A 26,207-nucleotide genomic window follows, 5' to 3' on the forward strand; every position below is an offset into this window, starting at 1 on the left:
AAGTTCATTGCCTTTTTGAATTCTTTTGGCAAGAGTAGCCTCACATCTTCCACTTTATTTCACCCTAAACCACACAACATTTCAAACAACCGCAAGGGCAAATTAGTCACTAAAAACCCAACAATGATCACACAATCTCTCTCCTTAGTCTCTCAATTAACATCGCATTCAACAACGTCGTCTGTCTCTTCTTCCACATCCAACCACCATCCCCATTTGACTTTCCCTCTCCACAATGCTCGCGTTCTCACTCTCTCTCTCTCTCTCCACCAATACTCTCAATACTCCAAACCCTAGGGTCTGACTTTCTCTAATCAAAGCCCTAGAAAATTCTCCGATTCTCTGATCCAATGGCTAAACAATTCCAATTCAACAATTCCGGCATGATCGACACGGCGTTTGATTTCCTACTGCCGTCGTGGTGGGAGGTCGAAGTCAGCGTCGCCGCCGCGGCTTTCGTGATCGCCGCCTACTGGTTCTTCGCCTACGCTACTGGCGTTGGTGGAAGCGGTGGAGAGATTGGTGCTGAAAATCAATTCGATAATTCTCTTCTATCTGGTGATGATAAAGACAAGGTCGTTTCTCTATATATATAGTTTTTTTTTATCAAATCAGTTTTGTTGAATTTTGTGATTTTTTTTGTATATAGTAATCTGTGATTTGTGTTGGAATTGTTAGTTAACACTGAGAAGATCGAATGTTAAGGCATTGTTTGGATTGCGTTGGTATTGAAGGTAAAATTGAATTTTGCTTTTAAAGCTAAATTTTTAGAAGAAAAGAAAAGGAGAGCAAAAGGAGAGAGCTTTATTGAGTAAAGTTGGTTTGGAAGCAAAGTTTTGCTTTTTTGAAACAAATGTTTTGATTTATGAGGCAGTTTTCCTCTTTTCTTTTCTTGTCTTACCTCAGAGATGATGTGCCTGTATTAAAAGGAAAAAAGCACTGTTATTGTTCACGCTCGTTGACTAGAGTCAATACCTTTCTCAACACAGTTACTTTGAAAGTGAAAAATTATTCCTCATATTGATGAAACAGTCATGGGTATCATTGTCTATTGATTTTGGTCATAAGTAAAAACTTATACATTATTATACATTAAGTTGTGTCTGGACGTCCTCTCAATTTGAGTGCCTCAATTGGCCTTTCTACGTATCATCTTGATTGAAGCTATTTAAGAAAATTGCAGTCATCACTTAAATGATTTTGAATAATCATCACATAAAATCAAGCCATCTAAGAAAATAAAGGACTTCAATGTCACAGAAGATGCAATTGAACGATTCAAATTTAATGGGACATTCAAACACACCTTAAAAACTATGCTTTCTAGTATGGGCTGTGTAATTTAATGCCTGAAACAAAAAAATCTATCCCTGAGTTTTACAGGGTAATTAAAGCTAAGAAATTTATAGATGATTTACATTTTCTAAATGTACATAAAGTTATTTATTTAAAATTTTGTTGTTAGTGGCATTATTAATCAGCAGTGGATTCTGAAATAGAATTGGTGTTGACTGGTATGATACCCAGCAATTTTGCTTGAATTTTTTTTTTGTCTTTGATTTGAATTGGTGATACTTTATTTTCTCTCTGTGAGGTGAATCTGATTTTCTGGTTATTTGTCTTTGAATTCCTGAAACTGTGATACCTTGACTCAATAGATTGGATCTTTATTTGCATTACCTTGTAGTTTTTTATTTTATTTTGTGGTTTCATGGAGTAATTTTTTACTTGTTTGACATGCAGTTCTGCATTTATTTTGTAGATGGGCCAGCTGAACGGAGACCATCAAACCACTTCGGCTTATAGGATAAAGGTATTTCTGGATGTTTTAATCATGTTATTGTTTTTTTTTTTAAAATTATTTCAGATAGGCATTGAAGTGTGATGCCTGTTAGTTTTCTACTTGTTTTACACGCAAAATGTGTACTACTGTTATGCGAAGGGTAATCTTGCATCAAATTTTCTTCGTTCATGTAGTGGGCCATCTTTGAAAATTCTTTTCAATGACAAGTATTAATGTATGCTTTTTATTTCAGGTGGAGCTGTTGGCAGCCAAAAATCTTATGAGTGCTAACTTGAATGGCACTTCAGATCCTTATGCAATCATCAAGTGTGGTACCGAAAAGCGGTTCAGGTAATTGGATCTGATTTCCACTTATGTATTTTTCTGATTTAGTACATGTGTACCCTTCTATTTTGTCTTTTATTGAGTTCAATCCTTTGTTATGATTCCTATAATGTAGCTTTTATATTTTGATGGAGCTTATCAAATAGAGAATATCAATTACAACTGTTGTTATAGGACGACTGGTACCTGATTGCTTTGTCAACCTTGATGTCAATGGCTCAAGTCCCTTGTTGACCCCAAAAAATGGATAATAGTCGATCACGTGATGTTCTTTTATTTGTGTTTACGGTTTTTTTTATTGCAGCTAGTAGATAATCCATTTCTTATAATGGAAACATGATGAATGGATACTATTTGTTGCCTTTTTGTTGGTATGATATTGTGAAATGGGTTATCAACTTATCCTACAGATAACTTTGAAGGAGTGTTTTTTTATTTTTTGCTTTACCAATTCTGATTGCTTTGCTCTGGTGATTTCTTTAACGTCCTGTTACTGTTAATGGCATTATATTTCCTTTATCATCTACTTGATTGGACTACCTGCCAAATTTTTATGTGGTATCACTACACTTTTATTCTGCTGCAAAAAAATTTTTTTTTGCCCCTCTGTTGCAGTTCAATGGTTCCTGGCTCAAGAAATCCCATGTGGGGAGAAGAGTTCAACTTTTCTGTTGATGCGCTTCCTGTCCAGGTAGTTTCTTTGATATATAATCTACACATACATATAATTTTCATGTACCGGAGTTTGTACTACTACTACTACCGTTCAGGACAATACCAATTGATTTCTAAAGGAAAGGCTATGTTACTTTTTATATTGTGATTCTACATCAGAGTTTTGTCCTATTCTTATAATGTCGAAACATGTGCATTTTTTCTCCATCACAAATCTATCGGCACCACAATTATAGAATGTTGACACAAATGGCACTATCACTGCTTTAACACATACATCTTAATGTATATGTTGTTTTTACTGGGTCATCCTGGAGAGGGATCAAGGAAGCAAGGTATTTCCCATGATCATCTCAAATATGTGAGAGTATTGTTGAAGATGTTCAAGCATCATGAATATTTTTAAACTCGACTCATTGATTTTTTATGTTTAAATTTTTCATGAGGATAGAAAATTCAGGTTCTGGTGCTTCTACGAAGCTTTAAATTGGTCTAACTCATCTAAAACACTTCAAATATTTGGAGATCAAAAATTGATTATTTGGAATCTCAATTGTGCATTTAGATTGATTATTTGATTATTTAGGTGTTTCACAGAAGAAGTTGAAAGAGAATTTATCTTGGAATATTGAAAGTTTAATGTTTATGATCATGGTTATTAAAATTTAAAGGTAAATTGTGGAACATAATTTATTATCAGTGGAACATAATTTAATGTTTAGTTGATGTCCTAGTTGGGAACATGGCATGTGTGGAGTAAAATGATTATTATCAGTGGCAGCTTTAAGAATTTTAGTCAAGGTAATCATTAAGAAACTTAAATTTTACTAGCTCTATTAAAATTATCGTATATATTGTATTAACTTTTTGACAAAAAAAAACTTGCAACTATATGAAATATTACAATTGAGCTTGATGAGTTTGTTGGGAATAAACCCCACCTCATAACTGTGATCCCTACGTTAAAATATAAACCCATGTGACAATGGAAGCATACCCAAAAAATAAATATGCACCTATGCGAATGCCACACTTGGTGAGTTGATGGGACCCTTGGGGCTGCTAAGATCATAAAGATGCAGTTTGTTGTATGACCGAGTGCTTGGACTTAGTGGCACGTGTATGGCCAGATATTAGTCCAAGGTGGTTACAAGTGTTTATCATGGTATAGGCAAATGAGTTAAAATGATAGCAATCATCATTTTATACCAATTATGCAATAAACATGCATATAATATAATGGAAGTGTTACATACAATTATATAACACAATTTAATTGATGGACGTGCTTGGTAAGTGTATAAATTGATGGATATGCTTGGTAAGTGTATATCTAATGGGAATTATTGGACACATATATCTAATGAGGTGAGAATGATGTCAGATGGTTGTATCAATGAAAGGAGTTCCTGAATTTTCTCAACTATATGCAATGTTAGTGGTTTTGTAGCACTTGAATAAACCAGAGTCATAGGATATCTCAGGATGTTCTCGTAGTGGCTTGAACCAGGACATCATTTTTTATTTGTATCAAATGCAAGAATGTTTTATGGTGTATCTCTTAAACTTTATACTTCATATGTATATACATGTGCTCTTGTGTGTGTCTCATTTGGTTTAGGTCTCTTGAAGTAATTTATCTCTCAATTGTATTGGCAGATTAATGTGACAATACATGATTGGGACATAGTTTGGAAAAGTGCAGTTCTTGGTTCAGTTACTATTCCCGTTGAAAGTGAAGGTCAAACTGGTGCTGTGTGGTACCCGTTGGATAGCACATCGGGGCAGGTACTTGTTCCTTCTGCCCCATTTTCTGTTTTTTTAGGTAGTCTATCTATATTATATAGCCAATGACATCTTTTACATATTATTCCTTATAGAATTTGAAATGTTTCTGATTGTTTGTCAGGTTTGTCTCCACATTGTTACAATAAAATTCCCTGTAAATTCTTCCAGGTTGCCCTTTGCTTTATTTCTTTTCTGTTGTTTAGTCCCTTTTTTTGTTTTGATCTTCTAGTATATCATACACAAGCAGCTTTACTTCTTGACATTAAATAGCCAGATATTTTGTTCAATTTCTCTGCGTCACCTTGAATTATTTATGCTAGAGGTTTCTCAGAGAATGTCAATTTTCATATTGACTGGGTGGAAACGCCTGTTGTCTAAACATTTCTATCAAGAATCATAATGTTTATGATACTCAAGAGGCTTTGTTTTGTTTACATTTTCATAAACCACTTTTAAACGGACTTTCGTTTGTCTTCACTGAACTTTTTTCATATTTTAGTCAATTATTTATTTATTTAGTTTTTTAACATTTTAGATACATCAAGGTTAGGTACATCTAAAAAGTAAAAAAATTTAACTAACATATAAAAAAAATTCACTAAAAACAAACGAAAATCCGAACAAAAAAGTGCACAGATTTTTGTTTGAATTTTCGCTTATTTTTAATATTTTAGCCAATTTATTTTACTTTTTAGATGCATCTTGATTAGGTACATCTAAAAAGTACAAAAAATTGATAAAAATATTTAAAAAATTATTAAAAATAAACAAAAACTCATCTAAAAACAGTTTTTAAAAAATCAAACCAAACAGACACAAAAGGACTATAATATTCTAGAATTTTGTTGTTCATTGTGTTGTATTTTTATCATTCAATGTATTGAATTAGCATAAAACTATCTCCTTTTAGGGCTTTGGATGGTTATGCTGGAGCTAAGGCTAGAAGAAGGATTTCAGATAAACAAGGACTAACAGTTGTTCATCAAAAACCTGGGCCTCTGCAAACAATATTTGATCTCCTTCCAGATGAGGCAAGTTTTGTTAACACTGATATTTTTCACATGTGTATTCACTTGAGTTCCATCCAAGGTTCTAAAAAGCGGTTGCGGTCGCCGTAACGGTGGCGGTGGTGCGGTTGCGGGGTGTAAAGGCCGTAGCATAACGGTTGCGGTAACTGGAATCGTGAATTTTTTTATTTTTAGCATAATTTAAAAAAAACTTACCGATACGCATATTTTTTTTCCATGATCATATTTATTGGGTTTAAAATAAATATTGATCAATTTTTGTAAATTTTTAAGTATGATCCAATATATTTTATATTTTTAAATCACTATAAACTGAGTTTTTTACATTTTATTTTAATAATTAATGACTTTATATTATACAAAAAATCCATCATTAACTATTATATATAAAATAAACAATGACAAAAGTAAGAGAATAAATAAGAGGCTAAATATATATATATACATATTTTAACCAAGCCAAATAGATAAAAATCACATTTATTATTATTATTATTATTATTATTATTATTATCAAACAATATATAGATAGACACACACAAACAAAATGGTTGAATGATAGCAGTTGAATAGAATAACATAGGTTTTACAGTTTCAACAAATCAATAATATGTTCTTCATCTTCCCTCTTCTCTCTCTATCTCTTGCTCTTCCATCTTCTCTTTTTATCTTCCCACTTCTCTCTATCCCTCTTCACCATTTTTAGCTTTTTTTTTGTGTGTTTTTTCGAAAGAAACAGTTCGGAGCGTTACGTAATGGTGCGTAACAGGCCGTTACGACTGTTACGGTACCGTTATGACCGCTACGGCAGCCGCTACAGCCGACACACCTGTGAATCTCAATCACACTGCAAAAGCGGCCGTAACGGGTGGCGGTAACCACCAAAACCGTTACATAACGGTTGTGGCCGCTTTTTAAAACCTTGGTTCCATCTATATAATATATGGTTTGAAATTTTCTTTCTTTACCTATCACGCGTGCGCGCACACACATATAGTAGAAGCTTGAAATTTTGGCAATACAAAAAATTCAAGTTGTATGACCTTTTGCAATAACTACTGACCTGATTAATACTTCATTTTTCAGGTTGCTGCACATAGCTATTCATGTGCACTCGAGAGGTCCTTTTTGTATCACGGTCGTATGTATGTCTCTGCATGGCACATCTGTTTCCATTCTAATGTATTTTCGAAGCAAATGAAGGTTAGCTGTCATTCTTGGTTTCAAAGATCTAGTTATTTTTATATAATTTTCTAAGAAGGTACAAATACAATGGAATGAAATTTTCGCAGCTGAATTTTATTTGGCATTATCTTTGACTGGTCTTTCTTTTGAAGTGCTTTGTTATGCATACCAATGGAGTTGCCCAATTTTCTCATGTAGTAGAGGCCTTTGTGATGCATACCAACGGAGTTGCACATCTCCTAGAACCCTCTGAACCCCAACTCATGGCATTCTTATGAGCTTCTTAGTTAGGCTCACCTTTGGGAAAACATTTTAAAATTTTGGAAGACCAAGATGATATTCATTGTTCCTTCATTATCCTTTCATATAAGTTCTACTCTCCCTATCTTTAGCCCCTTAGAGGTGCCTACTAATATACTTTCCTCCATTTGGCTCTATCTCTGGCATATTCTGTTGTACCATAGGCTGCTATGTATTTTCTCAGAACCCTGATCCATGCTCTCTTTTATTTTGTGTTTCTTATATTGCACCTTACACGTACATTTATTGCACCTTACACATACAGTTCAGTTTTTGTACTTTTTTTTGCAATTAATTATTTATTTGATAAGTAATATTAGAAAATAATAGGTCTTCTGGGTTTTGTACATTAAATTTAATAATGCTTTTGTTTATCACATATTTCTACTGCTTGATGGTGACAGACTTTTTGGACTTAGTATGCTATGATTGAAACCTTTTGTAGGCAGTGCTCATGTTATCTGCATTATGTTTCCATTTGACAGGTGATTATTCCATTCGGAGATATTGATGAGGTACATAGTTTCACCTATGTTTGTTTGTGATCATTCCATCATTATGTTGTTGGCTGAATAGAATGGCTTAGATAATATAGAAGGTTCTGTGGATTGCAATTCTTTTGTTCATTTATACAGATAAAGAGGAGCCAACATGCATTTATTAATCCAGCCATTACAATTATTCTTCGCATGGGTGCTGGCGGCCATGGTGTGCCTCCGTTGGGAAGTCCTGATGGTTAGTGTTAATTTTGAGGTCTAAAAACTGTTAAGGGTTGTTGCTAATGGATTTTACTTGTATTTAAGGTAAACATGTTTTGGATTGCAATAAGTATTTCTTGACCATATTGTTGTTGTGTAGTGGATTTAAATAATATAGTACTTCTTGTGTCAGAATTTTATTCGAGAGTAGTGTCTTGTACAAACCCCAACATCAAAATGATATTATGTCATGATGCGTAAGGTGGAACAGCAACATATAATAGTGCCATCACTTTTGTAAGAAATAATATATAGAGAAAGAGAGAGAATAAATTGTATGTATTATTATTGATTGATATATTGATGTCTATTACAATGATTCATGATTCCTATATATAGAAGAGGGTGAGTGTGTAGTAGGTAAGGAGTAGGTGAAGTGGAGGTGGTAGTGGTGTAGTGGGTTAGGTTTAGTGGAGTAGGTTTAAGTGGGTGAAGTAGGTGGAGAGTAGGTGGATTTTAACAGCCCCCCGCAAACTCAAGGGGGATAGGAACTAACCAACGTGAGTTTGGAGAGAGTAACAAAACAAGAAAATACATAAAAATAAAAGAGGATAAGAGACACTGTATGGTCGTGTCAGACCATTGGTGAAGACACTGGATGGTGGTGTCATAACGTTGTAGAGGACACTGTATGGGGGTGTCATAACCATGTAGAGGACACTGTATGGTGGTGTCATAACGGTGTAGAGGACACTGGATGGCGGTGTCAGACCGATGTAGAAGACAGTTTATGGGGTCATGTCGGACCGTTGTAGCAGACAATGTTGTGACAGTTGTTGTGACAGTTTACGGAGTCTTGTTGGACCCTTGTAGAAACTAACCGGAATCAATGTCGGGACAGTTTACAGAGTCTTGTCGGACCCATAAAGGAGCTAACCGGAATCAATGTCGGGACAGTTTACAGAGTCTTGTCGGACCCATGTAGAAACTAACCGGAATCAATGTCGGGACAGTTTACAGAGTCTTGTCGGACCCATGAAGGAGCTAACCGGAATCAATGTCGGGACAGTTTACAGAGTCTTGTCGGACCCATAAAAAGTCACACCCTCAAAAGGTGTGCCCAATCTTTCAAAAGGCGTGCCATCAAAAGGCGTGCCCAATCCATAAAAAGGCGTGCCATCAAAAGGCGCTCCCACTTCATCAAAAGACATGCCCGACAGAAAGCGTCGAGCCATCAAAAGGGGCGCCTGACACGCGGCGATGCACGTGATTGACAGAGCGCGTGTCGGCCTCGTCGTCTCTGTCTTTATAAACCAAAGCGAAGTCTGAGGCTTGGAAGCATAACAAACCAGTTGAAACCTCTTCGTTCTCTGTAACATTCTGTAACCAACCCTTCTCTGAAACACTCAGCAACCCAAAAACATGGCTTCTTCTTCCCGTTCAGCTACCCAGAACATAGCCTCTTCTTCCCGTGGTCTGCTTACTCTCTTTCCCGACCTCAACGAGTCAACAAGAGAGATAACTGGTGCGGTGGCCTGTGAACCTCAACCAAACACCTCTGGTTTTGCTCCGTTGAACTTTCCGATGCGGTCGGTGGAGCAAAAAATGGCGGTGCAGTCGGATGTGGAGGCCAATCAGTATACCTTGAAGTCATGTGTGGAAACCATGACTGCGGTTACAAATTTGTCGAACCGGCTGCAGAGTAGGACAAATGAGGTGCAGCAGTTAAACGCCCAACTGGCTCTGCTCCAACGCATGTATAAGGATGCGCGAGCAGAGATAAGTGTGCTAAAGGCGGAAAACAAGGAGCTGAAGCGGAAGGCCAGTTTTATGTTCCGATTTGGAGGGCCGCCATATGCTGCAGTGGAGGAGCAGGGAGTAGTGATCATGCCCAGTGGAGTGGGAAACACGGAGGCAACACTGGCAAGGGCCGCCCAAGACGGTGGCAAGAAGAAAAGACCGGCAGAATAGGCGAGAAGAAAAATCCCACTGTTCCGATTTGTGTTGGTTGTGTTTTGTTTTGTTTTGTGTTTTTTTATTTTTTTTATTTTTATTTTTATTTTTTTTTATGGTGTAAAATGCTGATCGGGGTTGATCCCCGGCATGAAGAAAAAACAAGTTTGTAAAATGTTGTTTTTTTTTTTTTTTTTTTTTTTTTTTTTTTTTTTTGGGAGTGTTTTGTTGAAAAAATAAAAATAAAATGAAAGAAAACAAGGGAGAAAGAAAATAGATAAAAAATATTTATAGATGGATTATATGAAAAACATCAGTGCGATTGTTTCAAAATAAAGTGGGGTATTTAAAAAAGAGGAAAAGTGACTTGGAAAAAATAAATAAAAATAAGTGATTTTTGAAATCAAATGGAGGAGAGAGAGGGACAAACCCATGTGATAAAGTGGAGAGAGAGTCGGTGAGTGGGGTGCAAAAGGTGAAGGAGAAATGATGGATTGAAAATGGTTTGGGTCAAAAGTGGACACTGTTAGTGGGGAACATGAGTGCATTGATTATTTGATATAATAATAATAATAATAAAAATAAAAAGTTAGAACAGTTGGAGAGAATGAGTGGAGTATGGTAAGGGTTTCATCCAAAGCCAAAATTCCTGCAGCGAATCACTTCGCAAATCCTAGCATGAGCTTTTTCTCTTTCCAGGCTTATTCATGAATTTCCTGGTGATTTCAAGAGCCTCTGGTGGCATTGTGGCAGAGAACACCCCAACCTGGATTTTGGGTGGCAGCAACTGAGAACACCCCAACCTGGATTTTGGGTGGCAGCAACTGGAAAATATCATAGATCTGATTTTTAAAAACCTCGTGACAGCATTTCATCAGCTTCATCCAAGACAAACATTTTGATGTAAACAGGGCGAAGTGATTGTCTCCGCAACATGTCAAACACACGACCAGGAGTACCAACAACAACATGAACCCCACTGGAGAGAATGCGCTGATCTTCGCGCACACTAGTCCCTCCAACACAAGCATGAACCTTCACACTTTGCTGGGCAAGTTCAAGAGTGGGTGGAAGAACCAAAGCTTGGCACTCAACCAAGCTATAATCTAGCTGCTGCAGAATTCCAGTTCCAGACTGTCTCGTCATATGAGGTGAAGAATTCTTCTCCATCAGCCTCACACATGACTATAGTTGCACAAATCTTTGTTGATTTTATCAGCGGAATAGGTTGAGGTCCGGCGGGCGGCTAAGGTGAGGTTGCCGCCCGCCGGGGAAGCGAAAATACTAGGTTTTAAACCAGCTCTGATACCATGTAATAAATAATATATAGAGAAAGAGAGAGAATAAATTGTATGTATTATTATTGATTGATATATTGATGTCTATTACAATGATTCATGATTCCTATATATAGAAGAGGGTGAGTGTGTAGTAGGTAAGGAGTAGGTGAAGTGGAGGTGGTAGTGGTGTAGTGGGTTAGGTTTAGTGGAGTAGGTTTAAGTGGGTGAAGTAGGTGGAGAGTAGGTGGATTTTAACAACTTTCTTTTTATGGTCACGTCAAAATGACAATTTTTGAATCAATCAAGACATGACACGACTGGGACGCAATCATTAACAAATATTTTTTACATAAATACATGAAAACACTAACAATTTATTCGAACTTGTGATGTGTTTTCATGTGTATCTAAGTGATGGACATGTGTCTCTCAAATATGGAAGTGTATCTGGTTCAAAAAATATTAAAAAACTAATAAGATATATTTGGATGTGTGTCTAACACGTGTTAGGTGGTGTCCAACGATTGCTAGTGTCTAGCATGACCTTTTTAGTTATTGATAGTTTCAGAATGTGGGTGTAAGTGTCTAGATCTCCTATGTAGTTCACCTTGTCACTGCCGTGTCATCATCTCCACTGATTTGGAGACCACGTGTCAGCCTTTTGAGGTGAGATGAGGACCAATCAATTGTCACCATGTATTTTGGTGCCACCCTTTGAGGTTTGAGCCATGTCAGTTGAGGTCTCCATAGCAAAACATTCTCAGTGAAGCCAAAGAGACACGGTGTACGCTGTACCTCTTGTACATGAGGAACACACTTGACCACCTTTGTGACCTCAGGCCCTTGAAGCCTCTAAGGATTTTGGTACCACTACCAGCAGTGGCCTTGGCCTTTGTGTTGTGTCTGTAGTATGAATTCGTGTCGGGAGTGTTTATTTATAACTATCTTTGTATGATTTCGTTGAAGATGATTTAGTAGTTTTGGCATTAAGTTCAAACAAATTTATTTAGGTAAATTGTAGGGGGTCTACATTTGTTTTGTTCTTAGGGTAAAAAAAGATTAATAATTGTTAAAGGAGTTTCTGCACATCGCTAACATTTTTCTATTTCCATTTTCAGGTAGAGTCAGATATATGTTTGCATCATTTTGGAACAGAAATCATGCGCTAAGAGCTTTACAACGCGCTGCCAAGCATTTCCATACTATGGTAGAAGATGAGAAGAAGGTCTGCTCCCAGTACTTTATAATCGTTTTTTTTTTTATTGTCTAGCATTGTTTGCATTCAATTTTTAAAAACGTCTTGTTGGTTGTGATTTGTGAGTCATTATTTCATTTTTGTTTTACGTTTGAGCAAAAACCTTGACATAGAGGATCAAATGTGATAGCACAAACATGAATATCCTCATGAATCAGCTTTCAAGTTATTATTAGTTACACATGAGATATACCATTTATTTGGTACATATGAGTAGTAGAATTATATTTGGTAATCTTCTGAACTATGTGAAATGATACTTATGGTTCCTCTGCTTGAATTAGGTTAGGGCTGCTTGCAAGTCATTGCCCTGGACATTTTACCTTTACTTTTGTTAAGTTTTGACCCTGAACTATTTAAATAGCTATTAAACTTCTTTGATTGTTCTATTCTTACTGTTATACAGGAGAAGGAGCAGTCTGCTCTTCGTGCACAGAGCAGCTCTGTTAGAAGCAGCAAAAGCCAGGCTAAGATTACTGAAGAAAGCGTGCCCAAGACTGTGAAGTTCCAACCCTTCGTCAAAGAAGAAGCCTTAGTTAGTATACACAATGTATGTATAATTGTTTTTCACTCTCCTTGAGTATTTAATTTCTTTTCGTTTCATGTTAATATTATCTATGTTAATTCCCCTCAGGATGTTTTCCCAAGTACAGCAGAGCAATTCTTTGACCTATTGTTGAATGATGACTCAAATTTTATAAATGAGTATCGTTCAGTCCGAAAGGACACTAACCTTACTGTAAGTACCAAGATTTTATGTTGATAATGTTTATTTGTCTTCTGAAATTTTATGTTTTCGATTGGTTAAATTGTTTTCGCATGATGATCAATTTGAGAAGTTTTCAATCTTCAGCTTGTACTCCATTAAGATATTTGGTTTCTTCTTGCTAGTCAAGAAGAGTGCAGTAGTTTCATTTTTCACATCAAAATTTAATGTTGGACATTTAACTGGAAACTCCACATATGTTGTCCTGACCTTAGTTGTGACTTTCTAGTTACTGTAGTTAGCGTTGTTCTTTTTCATTAAACTTTTGCAAGTTGAAAATTTTTGCACCCCACAAAATAGCTTATAGTAAAAGTTTTGTTTCGACAATTTCACCTTTTATGCATGCCCTCTGCAACAGTCAACGATTGAAATCAGTCTTAAAGATTAGTGCATGGTTTTAAATAGTGGTATCAGAAGACGAGTCGATATCAATCGTGGTGTAGCAGTGTTGGGACTATCGAGCATTACACATCAAGAGTCGAATGATGCAGTGAATTTGTTAAAATTATCAGTGACCCCTCAAACTCAATGATATGCTATTAATCTTTTAACCTCAATTTGTCAGATTTAATCAATATTTTGATATTCTAAAATTAGGACAGAGATTTACATAAACACAGTACTCTAGTAATACAAACTTATAGCCTATGATCAACCAAGATCAACCCCCACCATGAGATGTATCTGAATTTTTTAAACCCTAGGGATGACTGTAATTTCTGTTTTACAAACTGCTTCTAATTAATCTAAAATATTTTGTATTTTCTTTTATGCTAATTTTAGATTGGTCCGTGGCATGATGCTGATGAATATGATGGCCAAGTCAGAGAGATAAAATTGAGGGCCCTGTGTAACAGTCCTATGTGCCCTCCAGATACAGCAATGACAGAGTGGCAGCATGCTGTTTTGTCACAAGATAAGAATCAGCTGGTGCAACTACTTATTTTATGTCCTAATTCGATTAGTTTTCTGCAATATATTTTTTTGTAATTAATTTCTCTAGTTTTTTGTTTTGGCTCTGAAATTAGATTGCTGCTGTAACTAATGCACTGTACATCCTAAATTCTCCTCCATTAGGTGTTTGAGACCGTACAACAGGCGCATGATGTACCATTTGGGTCTTACTTTGAGGTATCAATATCTTGGACATCTTTGTGGTTTATTATCTCTTGTTAATAATATATTTTTCTTTCCACTGTAATATGTTTTGTTGTGGATTATTTGTCTATATTACCTGATGGCAGCCACTTTGTGTAAATTATGCCAAAGGTTAAGTTTGTACCCAATCTACCGCTCCCCTCCTAGAGCCCTATCAAATGGGGACTAAATTGGGTGTATATATATATTCTTTGAATGTGTGGTTTACGGGTTTTATTACTTTCTCATGCATGAAAATGAAGCGCAACCCTGACTGATGGCCTTTGATATAAAATAGGATATTTTTTTTATATTTTGAAGCATATAATGTAAGATCTCTTCTGTATTTTCCCTGCTCAATGGTTCTGTTAAAATTTGAGACAACAATATAAACTACAACTTCTCTTTATTTATAAACAAAAAACTTTAAGAAAGTAAAATAAATAAATAAATATAGGAAATTGGTTATCTCAATATCTAAAAAAGCATTGTGTTCCATATGTTATTTAACTGCTATGTTGACGTTTAACATGATTAGTGCATCATCATCCCAATGTTGGTTTTGAAAAACTTCTTAAAAATAAGCCCTTCAAGGCTTCAATACAACTCCTTGTCAAGTAACTGAAGCATGAGCAACAGTTGTTTATTTATTTGGTGTTCAATTTATTTACTATTCATTTTGAGGTGGCGGGTTTGAATTTGTATAGAGCTGTGAATTTTGTCTAGTAATTTGTGTTGAGGATATAAATAATAAAGTTGTCCCCCCCCCCCCCCCCCCCCCCTCTCTCTCTAACATCTTAAGTTTTTAGATGAGATGGTGGCTAATAATTCAACAATTTGCAATTGTGGAGAAGTTTTTGGTACTTCTCTCTCTCTCAATATGAGAGTGCAGGTCATATTTGAAAAAATATCTTGTCCATTCTTTAGCATTCCATGCTACGGTTGAAATAAAGAATGTAAATTACTGTGTGGTCTGGATCAGCGGTATGCAATGTATTTTTTTTATCCCTCACCTGCCCCATTTTTTATTTCATTTATATACATATTTAATTAAATTCAACCTGGTGATACATGATACAACACAATATATTATTTGGAAAATGTTAAAATAAATGTATAAAAGAAATAGAGAATTGTATTATTGAATAATGTATGCTTGTTGTATATATTACAAATGGTGAGTGGCTCATTATATAGGAGAGGGTGAGTGTAGTAGGTGAGGAGTAGGTGAGGAGTAGGTGGTGGTAGGTGATGGTGGTAGGTAGTGGTGATTTACTATTTACAATTTACATTTACATTAACAGCCCCCCTCAAACTCAAGGAGGATAGGTACTAGCCAACTTGAGTTTGGAGAGAGTAACAAAACAGAAAAATAAGCTGACAATTAAAAAATGGGATAGGAGACACTGTATGGTCGTGTCGGACCGTTGTAGCAGACAGTTTACGGGGTCATGTCGGACCGTTGTAGCAGACACTGTGTGGTCGTGTCAGACCGATGTAGAAGACAGTTTATGAGGTCATGTCGGACCGTTGTAGCAGGACAGTTTATGGGGTCATGTCGGACCGTTGTAGCAGGACAGTTTATGAGGTCATGTCGGACCGTTGTAGCAGGACAGTTTACGGGGTCATGTCGGACCCGTAGTAGAAGCTGACCGGAATCAATGTCGGGACAGTTTATGGGGTCATGTCGGACCGTAGTAGCAGACACTGTGTGGTCGTGTCAGACCGATGTAGCAGACAGTTTATGGGGTCATGTCGGACCGTTGTAGAAGATTGTGGTGGTGCACCAAGGGAGTGACTTAGGGAGTGCACCATGAGCGACTTATATATGATACTGTGTATAACCCCCCCTCAAACTCAAATAGGTGTGATTATAGAAACCTATTTGAGGTTGAAACAAAGGGATTGATAAAGCTGTCCGGTGTAGAAGACACTGTATGAGTGTGTATATAGGCTGCCCAAAAGATATACATGTAGATATACATCGAGCCCTCAAAAGTCGTGCCCTCAAAAGGCGTGCCCACTTTATCAAAAGATGTGCCATGAAAAGGCGTGCCAGTTTGTCGGGCGTCAAGAGGCGCGCGATGCGCGTGGCTGCCTCGGCTATTTAACCAAGACGGAGCCCTAGGCCGAGGCAGAGGCAAAAAACCTGCGAAATCCGCTGAAAAACTCTTCGTTGTGCTGAGAGAGAGAGAGTCTGTAACACTCTGTTGCGAGAGATATTCTGGAACACTCTGTTGCCCAGAAAATGGCTTCGTCGTCCCGCGGTCTGCTCACCCTCTTTCCAGACCTCAACGAGTCAACAAGAGAGAAAACTGGTGCGGTGGCACTGGAACCTCAACCAAGTGCCCCGGAGTTTGCTCCGTTGAACTTTCCGATGCGGTCGGTGGAGCAAAAAATGGCGGTGCAGTCGGATGTGGAGGCCAATCAGTATACGTTGAAGTCATGTGTGGAAACCATGACGGCGGTTACAAATCTGTCGCACCGGCTGCAGAGTAGGACAAATGAGGTGCAGCAGTTAAACTCCCAGCTGGCTCTGCTCCAACGCATGTATAAGGATGCGCGAGCAGAGATAAGCGTGCTAAGGGCAGAAAACAAGGAGCTGAAGCGGAAGGCCACCGTGATGTTCCGATTTGGAGGGCCGCCATATGCTGCAGTGGAGGAGCAGGGAGTAGTCAACTTGCTTGGTGGAGGAGGAAATACGGAGGCAGCACCGTCAAAGGCCGCCCAGGACGGAGGCAAGAAGAAGAGACCGGCGGCAGAGTAGAGAAGGGATGTCGGTGTGTGGCCGTCTGCAGAAAAGAAAACAAAGCCGTTGATGTGTATTTTTATTTTTATTTGTTTTGTTTTGTTGTTGTTGTTGTTTTTTTTTTTTTTTTTTTTTGTGTGTAAAATTGTGATCGGGGTGGATCCCTGAGATGAATAAAAATGGGTGGTTGTGCAAAGTGGTAAATTGTTTTTTTTTTTTTTTTTTTTTTTTTTTTTTTTTTGGAAAAAGAAGGGAATCGAGAAAAAAATAATAATAATAATAAAAAATAAATAAAGAAATAAATAAGGGGATGATGAATATATAATGAGGAATAAAAATAAAAAAGGTGGGAGTGGGAACAGACTGTGAATGGGTGCTGAATCAGTGGATGAAAAAGGAGATCATGTGGGTGATGATGGATACGGGTAGAGATGTAATATGAAAAGAAAGAAATATAGTAAAATAAAAGAAAGTGGAAAATAAAGAAAAGAAAAGAAAGGAGAGCATGTGGGTGATGACTAGTGTCTGTGGAGAGAGAGGGTCGGTGGGAAAGTAAAAGAATTAGGGAGATAATGAAAAGGGGTCTAGGAGATAGACCACGGAGTTGGATGGAGAAACTGTGTGTGAGTATGGCAATGGGGTGTGTGTGTGGAGAACCAACCCGAGAGAGAGAAGAGAGAGCTGGCTTTTGGTGTTGTGTGTCTCTGTCTTTCGGTTTGGTAGTTGAATATGGAGTGCGTGGAAGTGATATTTGGAGACCATAGAAGGTTATCTGCTAGTCCACCACTTGGATCCTGAAGTCGCTCGATGCCCTGGCTGCGAAGGAGCTCGACGGAGTCCGGTGCGTGGGGGTCGTGGAAGGTGCTTGCCGCCGAAGCTGCACATGAAGCGGACACGTGGCTGGGTGATGGTGTCGTCGTTGATCAAGAGAAGTGTTCTGGAAATGGAACCATTTATAGATGCAAGGCCAACAGTAAAGGTGCCCACATAGGGTAACCACGGGTCACGTGCAAAGTCTAGGCAGATGCTACATTCGAAGCAGCCGGATATATTTTCGGACTCTGATGCTGCAGCGGAGATGGATTTCCACTCTTGGGCAACATACTGATCAAAGGCTCTGAGAGTGTTCTTAGCTTTCAATGTCGATTTTCTGGAGGGAGAAACAGAGAGGGTGTTTTGTGTAGGTGACCAAGAGGGATGATGGTGATGATGCTCTAATCTTGAAGGTGAATGTTGAATTGGGTTTAGTGGCAGCGGAGTCAAGGTATGTGTAGAGGTCCGGCGGGCGGCCAAGGCGAGACTGCCGCCCGCCGGTGAAGCAGAATGACTAGGTTCTTAACCTTGCTCTGATACCATGTTAAAATAAATGTATAAAAGAAATAGAGAATTGTATTATTGAATAATGTATGCTTGTTGTATATATTACAAATGGTGAGTGGCTCATTATATAGGAGAGGGTGAGTGTAGTAGGTGAGGAGTAGGTGGTGGTAGGTGATGGTGGTAGGTAGTGGTGATTTACTATTTACAATTTACATTTACATTAACAGAAAATAAAAAATATGATACATGATCTACAATTTTTAGTTTTCACAAACCCAGTTTTGTAGAATTTGACCATGATAACCAAAATTGACTGTCGGATGCCCATGCTCTTTGCTGGACCGTCAGATTGTTATAGACCAAACTAAATAGGAAAAAAAAAAGGAAGAAGAAGAAGAAGAAGATGAATATCAGATTGATTTCTATATGATATTTTCTCACTATTATTTGCCGATCCCATTTGATGGGACTTAAGGCTTGGCTTTGATAACAAAGAACATCTATTTCATATATTTTTGAATAATCATTGAGTACAATATATATAACCTAAATGAAATAAACCCTAATAATCTAATAGACTAAACTACCCTAAATAACTAATAGAAAATACAATAATCTTCACACCCCCCCTCAAACTGAGGATGCGAGCGCAGAAAGTATCGAAAGTTTGCTAAGAAGAAAACGAAAACGAGCAACAGTATGAGTCTTTGTAAAAAAATTGGCCAACTGAAGAGAGGACGGAACAAAAGGAAGAGAAATAATGCCAGCCTGAAGATGCTGTCGGACAAAGTGACAATCGATTTCAACATGCTTGGTCCGCTCATGGAAGACTGAATTATGAGCAATCTGAACAGCACTCTGATTATCACAATACAACGGAGTCGGATCAGAAAGAGAGATGCCCATATCAGAGAGAAGCCAGCGAAGCCAGACTATCTCGGAAGTAGCATGAACCATGGCACGATACTCAGCCTCAGCAGTGGAACGAGTTACAACAGACTGTTTCTTACTTTTCCAAGATATGAGAGAATCACCAAGGAAAACAGAAACTAGAAGTGGATTTGCGATCAGAGATGTCACCGGCCCAATCAGCGTCAGCATAGGCACGGAGAGTCAAGTCCGAAGAGGCAGATAACAGCAGATATTGCAACAAAGTGCCCTGAAGGTAGCGCAGAGTACGGAGTAAGGCAGCCCAGTGTGTTGAGCGAGGAGCAGAAACAAACTGACTGAGAATGTGCACAGCATAGGAGTTATCCGGACGAGTAACGGTGAGATAAACAAGGCACCCAACCAACTCATGATACAAAGTGGGATCCTCAAGAGGAACGCCATTAGAAGCAGAAAACTTAGCATGCAACTCAAGAAGAGTGTCGACAATCTTATCATCAGTGAGATTGGCACGAGAAAGAATATCACGGGCATATTTAGTCTGAGAAAGAAGATACCCAGTAGGAGAAGTAGCAACCTCAATACCAAGAAAATATCAAAGAGACCCCAAATCTTTCATCTCGAACTCCTGAAATAACTGATGCTTAACCTCCTCAATAGTATTACAATCAGAGCCTGTGATGATCATATCATCCACAAAAGATACATAATATTGCAAACCTCCCTTAGTAACTATAGGGGAAGGACCCCAAACATCAGTATGAACCAATTGAAAAGGAGAAGATGAAATAGAACTACTTTTATTAAATGGAAGAGCAGACATTTTAGCCAGTTTACAACCACGACACTCTGAAATATCAACAATGGGAAAATGGCCTAAATGTCCAGACTGAACTAACATCCTCAAACGATCACTCGACAAATGACCTAACCTAGAATGCCAAATATAAAATAAAGAGGACTTATTGTTTAAACAAAAAGAAGACAATGCAGTAGAAGACACATCTAAAGGAACATGTAAGCTGTCCAAGATATATAGTTCTCCAACTCTACGCCCCGATCCCAATCTGCCTCTTGGAGACTCGATCCTGTACAACACAATGAGAGGAAGAGAAAACAACATCAAAACCGGAATCAGATAATTAACTAATAGAAATAAGACTAAGTGAGAGATGAGGTACATAAAATACAGGAGAAAGAGACAAATGGGAAGAGAAAATAGAACCAATAGAGGAGACAGGCATAGATGAACCATTGGCAGTAGCAATAGTGATAGGAGAAGGAGGGGAGACACAATTACTAAGGAGAGATGCAACAGGGGTCATATGATGTGAACAACCAGAATCAAAGATCCATGAAGTGTGGATATTACCTGAGGATGATGAACCAGACAAACCTAATTGAGTGGTAGTCATAGCGGAAGCCTGGGACGAAAAAGTTGGATTGGCCACCATGAAAGACTTGAACTGCTCAAACATAGACTGCATATTGGAAGATAGACCATTCTCAAAAACTGGTGCAGAAAAGGTGGCAGATGAGCGAGATCCCGAAGATGTCGGCTTAGAGGATGGTGGACCAGGTGAACGGCCTTTGGGCTGCACCAGCTTAGGACAAGCATGTTTCCAATGGCCTTTCTGATGACAGAAGCTGCACTCATCCATAGAAATCCGAGGCTTGGGCTTACCAGTAACTTGAAATAAAGAAGATGGTGGGGTTGGCAAGAGCGGAGGAGTGGCAAAAACTGATTGGGAATGAGGAGTACCATGAACCACCTTAAAGCGAGTTTCTTCTGCAATAAGCTCACGGACAGCACCATCAACAGAAGGCAAGGGGGACCGATGAAGAATAGCGCCCCGAAGTGGCTCAAACTGATCACGAAAGGCCATAAGAAACTGAACAAGACGTTGCTTCTCCCGATATTTGGTATAACTGTCAAGTAACTGCAAATCTGATGGTTCCATTAGAGCAAGCTGATCCCAATAAGTAGTCATCTCATTATAAAATTCCTGAATGGACTTATCTTTCTAACTAGCACTGCGAATGGACATCTCAAGTTCATACTGTTTTGCAAAGTTAGACTCAAGGTACATAGTTTTCAAATAGTCTCAAACTTGTTTAGAAGTAAAATACTTGGAGAAATTCATACCAATGGTGGTTTGAACTGAATTATGAAACCAAGTAAGAATTTGTGCATTTTCCTTATCCCATTTAGCAACATCAGCCTCAGTTTCTTTGGATTCTAATGGTCGAGTAGTTACACCAATAACATAGTTCCACATACCTTTACCCATGATAAAATTTTTCATTACATGAGACCAATAAGAATAATTTGTGCCATCCAACTTAGTCGTGATGGCTTGCAATTTATCATCAGCCATATTGCTATAATCAAACAACCCAGTGCAAATAACAAATAGTACCAGACACAGATACACACTGAACCAGAGACCACGATGACGAAGTGCGAAGAGAAGAGAGAGAGAGTAGTATCAGTCAGAGAGATACAGTGAGCCAGAGATCACGATGAGGAAGGGCGAAGGAGAGAGTTCCAATCCCAGCGACCAGAACCACGAACGACCAGAGAGAAATCAAAGCAGAGTCAGGCAGTCGCGATTGACGAAAGAATGACGAACGATATCGAAGACTTGGAGCCGAAATTACTGAGAGAACCACGAACGAAATTCATGAAGCAGAACAGAAGAGGTAGGCGCGAGACAGGGCAGTCGGGTCTCGAAGCCAGGCAGAGGCATTCGCGAGAGAACTGTTGGTCGCTAGAAGCCTTCAATCAAACCAGACGATCACAGGGAAGAAGACGTTGACTCAAGGGCTTCTAGAGGTTTGACTCAGAACCTGCTCTGATACCATGATAACAAAGAACATCTATTTCATATATTTTTGAATAATCATTGAGTACAATATATATAACCTAAATGAAATAAACCCTAATAATCTAATAGACTAAACTACCCAAAATAACTAATAGAAAATACAATAATCTTCACAGGTTTGGTTTGGTTTGGTTTGGTTTGGTTTGGTTATTTTCTCATTATTGTTTGTTATTGTCGCTGTGTTGAGAATTAGAGAAATCAGAGAAACGGTATTTTGCTTTCATTTTTTGCCATACTAATTTTTTTTTCTTTGATATATCAGGTTCATTGTAGATGGTCTTTGGGGACAAACTCTGAATCGTCATGCAATGTTGATATAAGAGTAGGTAAGATTCTATTAGGTGTCCATTTTTTATAATTGTCATACCATTAATTCCATTTGATAATTGATTTTAGAGGGTTTAGATTTAATGATTAAGCAAAGTTATGGAGTTTTGTGGTTTGCAAGGGTCTTTGGGTTATTTGTTAGAAAGGAATTCCATAATTTTTAAAGGAAAATCTGAAGATTTCAAAAGTTTGTGGGAGAGAGTGCATTTTTATAGCTTCTTTCTTGTTCTCCTTTTTTTCCCCTTTTCAACTTTTATTCTATATTAATAATATTACTTCTTTGTTGTTGATAAAAAAATCCATTTTATAATTTTTACTCATCAATCAATGCATTAATAATACTTGTAATTTTAATAGCTACTGACTTTGTGTAATTGTAAGATGCTTGACACTAAATCTTGTTGTTTTGTTATGCTATGCTATTTTTGTTTTAAGTTAAAAGATAACATGCACATGGTATTTATAAATAGAAGAAATATTTGGTAAGATTTAAGGAATATTCAATGTATGTTTTGATTAAGGATATTTGTGATGGAGTAGGAGGTGTGATGGTTCTAGGAATAAAAAGAGTTTATAGATCTGGCTATTGGGAGTCTCCATGCATTACAATATTTGAGAGGAGACAATTTGGGTCTTGATGGGTTTAGGATGGCATTTCTCTGGAAATGTTATGGGACTGGGGAGGGCATGGGCATGATGGAATGGAAATAGATTTCTATTGAAGATGTGAATTCAAAGAAATTTGAATGTGCTTTTTGTGTGTGTGTTTGTTGGGCTGCGGTGGGGTGGGCAAGTGATATTCGAGATCTTAACCTATTTGGTTGCTCTGACATGACCCTTGGTGTGCCGTGGGTTATTCCACTTATTTACAAGCTTGATATTTGAATTTGGCATTACATTTTGCCTGTCAAGGTTATTTGTCCTAGTTAATGGAGATCTTTGTAGCTTGTTTGCCACTTTGGAGGGACACAATAAGATGATCCACAATAAGGTCTTGATTTTTGTATTTGTTCCACCATTTGCTATGATTTTCTGTTTGCCTTTCCATGTGCTAGATGTAGTTGCACATGAGAGAGGGTGTTAGATAACTTTATGTATATTTTAGGGCTCATTTTCTAATAACATAAGCTCTTGATAGAGATTTCCCATTTTCTTGATTTGATACCTTTACCTTCCCCTCTTTAATTTTGGTTTATTTTTTACCATAATAATAATAATCTCTATAGAGTTTATTAGTTAAATGCACACTTCCTCCATTTTTTACATGTAAGAATGATTAATCGACTCACAGCATTCGAATACTTCTGCTTTTGTGTTACTTCGGTCATGGGTTTCCCCATCCTTAATCATACTCTAATGAGTTGTTGACTTTCTTAGTTCATCTGGTTTTAAATTCTTCACATATAAAGGTATTGTAAATTTTGTTATATTCTGATTTTTTTGGGGGTCCCATTGACCTGCCCCTATGTTTCCAATTTACTAGTTGACCTCTTAATATATATTATATATTGAGAATCTAATACAAAATGAAATAATGCTTTGCTACAGTGTGGTCATGTTACATATTGTGTATGCATTATTGTGAATTTCTGCAACTTGCGCAGGTGCTCATTTTAAGAAATGGTGTGTGATGCAATCTAAAATTAAATCAAGTGCAATTAACGAGGTAAACAATCTTCGTTCCAAATGATCATATTGTTGTTTCCGTTCTCTCTTTAGCCTTTGCTGATAAAATGAATGTTGAAACACAGTATAAGAAAGAGGTGGAGTTGATGGTAGATGTGGCCCGCACGTTTATTTTAGCGAGGACTTCTGGTTCTGGAGGTGGTGTGATCGACAATGTTGTTTCTCTTCCTTCCGATACCCTTACACCAGAGAATACTTAAAAAGGTACTTGAGAGCAATCTTGCATTGATTTTGCCTTTTCATTGTTCAACCACCTTGGTACTTTTTTCCTTCTGTTTACATATAGTGTATATCATCTCTAGAGCAACCGGGGCCAATTTGTAATTTAACAATTTAATTGAGGAAACAGTTGTTGATCATTTATATATAATCTCACCCTGCAAACAGAACAAGTGGTGTGTTGTTACTTGTAATGCATGTAATGGCGATTCCAGCGATAGAAATGCAACGATTGCTTTAATTTATCTCCAAGTGCATCTTCAATGAAGTAATGTGTTTTTCTATTATTTTAGCACAACAAAAATGCACAGCAATGTAAAATTTACTGTGCTAAAATTTGTCTACTTTTTTTTATTACTGTTTCAATTCATTAATTTAAGTAAAAGTTACAAAATGGATAAACGAAGCCTACTTTTTTATTAAATTGCTGGTTTAACTTGTGGTTTCAAGTTGATCATGCTTGCAAAATGTGGCATTTTAGCAACTCATCGTAAAATCATGATTTGGAGATGCAATTTTAAATGAAATTATGGTTTCAAAGTGCAATTTTTAGAAATAACTATTTTTGTCAAATAATTTTATACTTGCACTACTTTTTTAAATAAATAATTATTAAAAGAGTTTACACTGATCCTTTAATTACATTGAATATCGTTTTACTCTCTTAATTTTAAAATTATACTTTTATGGCTTTCTACTATACAAAGGGGCATGAATGTCCTCCTCGTACAGTAGAGTTACAAGTGATGTAACTTTATAAATATTTGACAACATCACTTTTTATTTTATAAATTAAAAAGTTATTAAAAAAATTAAAAAGTCAATAATTTATACTAAAAAATTAAAAAAAATTTACTTTTTATACATCTTTTTGTAAAAAATTAAAAAATCATTCTAAACATATTAATTTTTTTTTTATATCATATTTTAACTAAAAACTCAAAAAGTTACAAATAAAGTATGTTCCTAAACGTTTAAAATTGAAAGAGTCAGTAATATTTAATAATTGTTGAAGGGATATAATATAATTAGCTCTCAGGACTCCTAATTTCCTAAATGGCTAAAATGATATTCACCCAAAAAACCCAAGCATCACCAAAATGTTATTTTAAACAAAACAAAATTTACAAGTTATACTATAAAAATGGCAAATTATAACATGTCTTGAAATTTGAGGATATTGTTTGTTCCTTGTTAAAAGGGAGTTTAAAATTACATAATTGTCTTTACTTTTAAAACAATTATTTTATAGAAAATTTTCTTTAAATAGTTGAAGAAGAGTGAATGGAAGGAAGATTATTTGGTTTCAGGTACATATTATTCAAATACGAAAAATAGTATTTAGATGTAGATGACATTTGATAAAAAATAAAAGAACATAAAATAAAATATAGATTTTAATGTAAAGATATTTATATCATTTTCCGTAGTGTGATTGATAGAAGACATTGCAAATTTTTTATGAGCAATGGTATATTCACCGAATTTTGATTCATCCGAATCGCCTGAATTATGCATATCGGTCGTCCGGTCGATCATTTGGAAACAAAGGTGACAATTGATGATACTGTTGATCCTTGGAGGACGGGTCGGGCTGACCCACGCTTCCAACACCGTTGTCCGATCACTAAGCCCACTGAAGTACCTGCACAAAAGCCCAATAGGGAATGAGAGTCCCTCAGCGGATCCTCCGATGATTAAGTTAGAAGAGAGAAGGGTTAATGGTGTGTAGAGAGAGAATAATGATAGGGAACTTAACCTTTTGTCTATCTTAGAAGCCTCCTTATATCATGTATCCATCATTTTCTTGTTCACTCCGACCTGTCACGTTGTCCGAAAGTCTATGCTCTAGCTTGCCTTGTTCACAGTGAGGTTGTCCGTTCCGTCGTGAAGGGGTTATTGCATTTAATGCTGCAAGAGCCTCATTAATGGCTGAT

General features: G+C 37.0%; 1 protein-coding gene across 6 annotated transcripts; it reads left to right on the forward strand.

Annotated features, from left to right (window-relative positions):
* Nucleotides 1-24,515, forward strand: LOC114295208 (C2 domain-containing protein / GRAM domain-containing protein). 6 transcript variants are annotated; one of them, XM_082874939.1, is made up of 19 exons: nt 534-575; nt 679-734; nt 1,763-1,813; nt 2,037-2,134; nt 2,744-2,819; nt 4,463-4,591; nt 4,713-4,759; nt 5,502-5,622; nt 6,706-6,822; nt 7,590-7,619; nt 7,740-7,839; nt 12,154-12,260; nt 12,697-12,840; nt 12,925-13,029; nt 13,840-13,986; nt 14,134-14,187; nt 22,301-22,364; nt 23,970-24,031; nt 24,117-24,515. In XM_082874939.1, the coding sequence occupies exons 3-19, from the start codon at nt 1,763-1,765 to the stop codon at nt 24,249-24,251; spliced, it is 1,587 nt and encodes a 528-aa protein (XP_082731065.1). In that variant the 5' UTR covers nt 534-575; nt 679-734; the 3' UTR covers nt 24,252-24,515. The 6 variants fall into 6 exon arrangements, with proteins under 6 accessions (XP_082731062.1, XP_082731060.1, XP_082731065.1 ...); XM_082874938.1 differs by having other exon boundaries at nt 535-575; nt 1,744-1,813; XM_082874936.1 differs by lacking the exon at nt 679-734 and having other exon boundaries at nt 1-575; nt 1,744-1,813.
* Nucleotides 24,516-26,207: the final 1,692 nt, after the last annotated feature.

The sequence above is a fragment of the Camellia sinensis genome, chromosome 6 (genome assembly GCF_055761805.1).
Source record: "Camellia sinensis isolate YWXY chromosome 6, ASM5576180v1, whole genome shotgun sequence".
Taxonomy (NCBI): domain Eukaryota; kingdom Viridiplantae; phylum Streptophyta; class Magnoliopsida; order Ericales; family Theaceae; genus Camellia; species Camellia sinensis.